At 65.8% G+C, this 5540-nt stretch overlaps 1 protein-coding gene across 1 annotated transcript; it reads right to left on the minus strand.

Moving 5' to 3' along the window:
* Window positions 1-2927: 2927 nt before the first annotated feature.
* On the minus strand, window positions 2928-5044 carry LOC116546824 (tryptase alpha/beta-1-like). Its single transcript, XM_032272972.1, has 5 exons — window positions 4969-5044; window positions 4645-4816; window positions 4277-4542; window positions 3205-3368; window positions 2928-3098 (listed from the first exon to the last, which is right to left on the minus strand). Exons 1-5 carry the CDS (start codon window positions 5027-5029, stop codon window positions 2928-2930), a joined length of 834 nt encoding a protein of 277 aa, XP_032128863.1. The 5' UTR covers window positions 5030-5044.
* Window positions 5045-5540: the final 496 nt, after the last annotated feature.

Below are 5540 nucleotides of genomic sequence, written 5' to 3' on the forward strand. Positions count from 1 at the left end.
CCCCCCCCCCCCCGCCCCGAGCTCGGCGGTGACCCCGTTCCTTCCCCTCCTCAGGGTGACTCCGGCGGCCCCCTGGTCTGCAGCGTGCGGGGGGCCTGGCGCCTGGTGGGGGTGGTCAGCTGGGGCCACGGCTGTGCCCTGCGGGACTTCCCCGGCGTCTACACCCGCGTCCAGACCTACGTGCCCTGGATCCTGCAGCAGGTCCGGGAGGTGCCCTGAGCAGGCCGGGCTGGGCCCCGGGTGGGTGGGCCGAGGAGGCGCCAGGGCCGTCCTCCCGGTGGTCTTCGCTGCCGCCTCCGCCGCAGGCCGCTGGCTCGAGCCGGTTCTCCGACTCCTCAGCGCCCTGATGCCGGGGGCAGGTGCTGGGGAGGGAGGGCGGGCCCCGCAGGTCTCTGATTAAAGAGCTTGGGAACAGCAGAGTGTTTTGTGGCGTCTTTGTGGGAACACGGCAAGAAGTCTCCAGAAAAACCCATCCCAGCACTTTGGGAGGCTGAGGGGGCGGGTCACGAGGTCAAGAGATCAAGACCACCCCGGCCAACATAGTGAAACCCCGTCTCTCCTAAAATATAAAAAATTAGCTGGGCGTCTGTAGTCCCAGCTACTCGGGAGGCTGGGGCAGGAGGGTTGCTGGAACCCGGGAGGCAGAGGTTGCAGTGAGCCGAGATCGCTCCACTGCACTCCAGCCTGGTGCCTGGCGGCAGAACGAGACGCTGTCTCAAAAAAAAAACCCATCACAACAAAAACACCTGAAAACCAAAAGGCATTTTTTGGAGGGGAAAAAAACAGAAAAAGGGAGGGATTTGCACCCCGAACCCTGGCTGGGCCTGCTGCTCTCAGCCACCCCCTGTCGGAGGCCACCTGGGCCACCTCTGCTTTTGGGCTCTAGTAATAAAGATGCTAAGAACACCCCCGCAGCCTCTCGGGGAGACACCCATGGGTGCTGCTTCAGTGCCAGCTTCCAGGTGAGGAAACCCAGGCAGGTAACTCATCAGAGGTGCAGGCGCGGTGGGTGGGGGTTCGGGGTACCAGGCCCAAGCACTGCCCGCCACTCCTGTGCCTGGCTTCCCTGGGCCATGGTGAGGTTTAGGCTCCTGCCCCGACTCCCTCCTGTACAGGGTCCCAGAGCTCAGACACCACCTCGAAGCACAAGACGGGAGGGGACGGTGGGTAAGAGGCCCAGCCTCCGCATGGGGTCACTTCCTGGGAGGCTTCCTCTCAGGGCCACGCCAGGCTGGGCAGGGAGAGCAGTGCTCTAAGGGGCAGGCGATGCCAGGAACCACCTGCTCCCTCCTCCCCATGTTCATTCTGCACCCAGACTGGGCAGACTCAGCGCCTAGACCCCAGGGTGCAGGTCCATGTGTGGCCCCGGCGTCAGCTCCCCCGGGCGCCCACAAGCAGGGGCTTCCTGCCTTCCCCTCTGCTTCCAAGACCTCTGCAGGACGGAGAAAAGGTGGGAGCCTAAAAGGGAGGGTCTGGGGGCTTTCTGCTCCTCCGAGGAAGTTTCTGCAGGTGAGAGGGTGGGGCCTGGCCTTCACCTTCCCCCCTGCCCTCACCCGCCCGGCCTGTCACTCCTGGGGGTAGGGGTGGGCTGGACCCCCAGAAGGCATGGGCTTTGGGGCAAACCCAGGCTCTGAGTCTCTGTGCAGAAACCACAGCCGGGTTTATACTTTCTCCCTGGTCCCTGGTCTTTCCAGAATGGGGCAGAGCGGAGGGGTCAGGGGCACCTCTAGGCAGTGGGAAAGGCTCCGAGCCACGTGTGGGGAAAGGCTTGGAGGGCGGGGTGGGGTACCGCCCTTTCTCTCCCCTGGAATGTGGCTCCCTCTGGCATTCCTCACGCTTCCCTTCCTGGAGAAAGTGGGGAGTCCTGCAGGTTTCCCGCTGCTCTAAACCCAGGGTGAGACCTGCTGGACACAGCCCAGCTCCCAGGGCGCTCTCTGCCGGAGTCCAGGGTCCAGCTGCTCCCCCACCACTTCCCAGGTTGCTCTTGGGCCTCCCGCTCATTGCCTTTGGTCCCTGCGCTTTCTAGGACAGGCGGGGGATAGGGACAGCCATCAGGGTCACTCCGGACCTCTGAGCCATGTCCATGCCCCACCGGACCCCGCTGGACCTCGAGGTGCCCTCACGGCGCTCAGAGTCCCTCCCTTGCGACTCACAGGACGCCAAGACCCAGCGGGGAGGCGGAGCACTTCCAGCACCTGTGTGTGGCGGGGCAGGCTTCCCTGCTTTCTCCAATTTCAACTTCAGTGAGGAAGAAATCGCCTCCCTCTGCCAGGAGGAAACCGAAATGAATTGCTCCTCCTCCAAAACGGGAGCCACCAGCCCCCACACTCACCGACCAGGGCTGCTGAGGAGGCCCGGTCCCACAGTGACCGCTGTGCCTCGGGGGCCAGGACCCTGCGGCTCCCGCAGCTGCCTGGGGGCCATGCCTTGACCCTTCCTCCCTGGCGACACCCACAGCAGAAACACAGTGAAGACCACACCTGCTTTTCATCATGCACTTTAATGAGACTCAGGGCTCAGGAAGGCTGGCATCCACCACCAGCTACTCAGGCAGGGGAGGGCGGGAGGAGCCAGGAGGAAGGGGCTCAGGATGAAGGAGGGGGCTCAGGATGGGGGAGGGGCCTCAGGATGGGGGAAGGGGCCTCAGGAAGGGGGAGGGGCCTCAGGATGGGGGAGGGAGCTCAGGATGGGGGAGGGAGCTCAGGATGGGGGAGGGGGCTCAGGGTGGGGGAAGGGGCCTCAGGATGGGGGAGGGGCCTCAGGAGGGGGGAGGGGCCTCAGGATGGCGGGGGGGGCTCAGGATGGGGGAGGGGGCTCAGGATGGGGGCAGGTGTGGGGAGTGGCTGCCACCTGGGTAGGAAGCAGTGGTGTTGGGGACAGGAAGAGAAGGTTCTCCAGTGACCTGGGTCACCACCTGCAGGCCTGGCTCAGGCCAATATGTTCTTGGGGACATATTGGTGGATCCAGTCCAAGTAGTAGGTGACGCGGGTGTAGATGCCCGGCCGTCTGGGCTGGGCACAGCCCTCACCCCAGCTGACCACGCCCGCCTGCAGCCAGGTGTCATTCACCTTGCAGACCAGAGGCCCTCCGGAGTCACCCTGGGAAAGTCAGGGGTCAGCGCTCGCCGGCCGGGCTCTGGGGGTCGGGGTGGGGAAAGCACTGGCTGGCCGGGCTCCAGGGGTCGGGGTGGGGGTCGAAGCTTACCTGGCAGGAGTCATGCCCTTTGTCGCCCGCACACAGCATGCTGTCTTGGACGATGCGAAAGCTGTCACCCGTGTAGATGCCGGTGTGGTATTCCGCATCGCAAAGGTGGTTTTCCACTATGGGGACTTCCACCTCCATCAGCGGGTAGGGCGGGGGCAGACGCACTGTGGACACAGCGGGAGGTGGAGCTGGGGCCGGATGGGGGCTGCTGGGTGGACTTGGCGGCCGTGTCATGGGCGGGGGAGGCAGCGCTGCATGCCCAGCACTGCTCTGTGTCCAGGCCTGCAGCCCCTGGGAAGGGGCGGTGACGGCAGACCAGGCCCCTCCCGAGGCTGGTCCTGGGTCCCTGGCCTCATTGAAGCCCCATGTGAGGAAGGGAGGGAGGGCTCTGGAGATTGCCAGGCCGGGATCCATGGCACGGGGGGCAGAGCCCAGGCCCCCATCTCCCCCTGGGCTCGGCTGGGCCCCAGGCGAGGAGGAGGCAGGACCCTGGGCTCAGTTTCCCCCTGCATGGAGCGGGAGAGCCGACCTCCGCTCAGGCTCCTTCTGCATGACCCGGAGGTCACAGCATGACCCAAGGCTTTGCTCTGATTTGTGGGTACAATGGGGACAAGACCTTCTAGAAGTGAAAATGTGCCCTGCAGGGTCAGAGTGAGCTCCGTGTAGGCCACACAGCACCTGCCAGGCCCCCGATTCCCAGGCCTCTCCCGCCACAGAGGGGCGGAGTGCAGGCGGCTCGCAGCCCAGCTCGGGTCTCTCCTTGCAGCAAGCAACCTGTGTGCCTTCTCTCTCTGCATAGCAAGTCTGTGACGTAGGAACTTTTAATGTGTCCTTTTACAGAAGGGGAAACTGAGACCTGGAGGTGCTAAGGGAGGGGCCCAGGCCCGCTAGACTCGCCGTCTCCACTAGGGGCACTTGCTGCCTTTCCCACTGCCCATTCCATCCATCCTGGCCTTGAGTCCCCCTCCCCGAGCTGCCCTGAGGGACGCTGTCACCCCAGGGATCCCAGGGGCTGTACCGTGGCTGTGACCCTGTGCCCACCTGGCCCGGCCTCCCTCTGTCCTGTACGCACCACTATTGTTCACATCGCCCCAGCCGGTGACCCAGCACGGCGTCCCCGCGGGGAAGGTCTCCGAGGCAGGGGGCAGGGTGGCCATGCGGACGTGGCTGGAGACGTTCACGGGTTCCTCCAGCTCCAGCAGGGCGATGTCCGCCCCGGTCTGCACCGTGTAGAACTGGGGGTGCACGATGAGCCTGCTGACCGGCAGCAGCCGGTCCTTGTAGTAGAGGTGCTGCTCCCGCAGCTGCACCCTGAAGTCGGCCAGATCCTTGACCTCCCTGGCAGCGGAGGCTCCACTCAGGCCCTGGGCAGCCCCCAGGAGCACCCGGGAGCCAGGGCACACCCAGCCCCACCCACCCCCCAGACCCCAGGAGACTCACGGGCCCAGGCAGTGCGCCGCGGTCAGCACCCACTGCGGGTGGATGAGGGAGCCCCCGCAGAAATGAATCCAGAACTGGCCGTGGAATCTCAGGCTCACCTGCCAGGGCCACCTGCTCCCGAGGGCCTCCTGCCCTCCGACGATGTCCGCTCGTGGCAGTGCCTGGCCTGGGGCTGGGGCAGGAGCCAGTTCAGGACCAGGAAGCAGCCCCACGCCTGGACCAGAGCTCCCCTGAGTGGGGGCCAGCCCGGCCTCCCCAGAACCCTCCCAGGTCCCGGCCTCTGGGACGTGGTGAGGGGCAGGGCGGGCCCCGGCTGGGACTCACCAGGGGCCGCGTGGGCCAGGTTCACCAGGACGGGCAGCACCAGCAGCAGCAGGCTCAGCATCTGAGGAGCAAGAAGGGGCAGCATGAGCCCCGCTGGGGGACAGGGCAGGGCCGGGGCTGCAGAGTATGGGGTGCAGAATGAGCAGGGGGGGGACCGGGGCGGGTCCAGGGTCCAGGCCTGCTGGCCTGGGTCTCGGCGCTCTGGGTCTGAGGCTGGGCCGCTCTGCTCCAGGTGACGCTGATGTCAGGGTCTCTGAGAGTGGGGACTTACCCCGGCCGCTCCCTGTTCCTTCTACCCAGTGGGCTCTCCCCTCCCCATTTATCCCTCCAGACCAGGACGGGACGGGGAGGAGGAGGGGCGCTGCACCCTCCCATCCAGCGGAGGAAGTGGATGATTCAGACCTGGGGCCCCCATGTGACACATGCCCTGATGACCTCTGTGTGTGGGGCTGCCAGGCCAGCCCTGCTGAGGGCTGAGCACTGGAGGCTTGCAGCTCCACCTGTCAGCTGTGGATCCCACACCGGAACGCACCACCTTCCCGCTGGTGGGATCAGCTCCTTCCCCTGCCCCG

This window comes from Sapajus apella, unplaced genomic scaffold (genome assembly GCF_009761245.1).
Source record: "Sapajus apella isolate SASKATOON/1434 unplaced genomic scaffold, GSC_monkey_1.0 scaffold1461, whole genome shotgun sequence".
Taxonomy (NCBI): domain Eukaryota; kingdom Metazoa; phylum Chordata; class Mammalia; order Primates; family Cebidae; genus Sapajus; species Sapajus apella.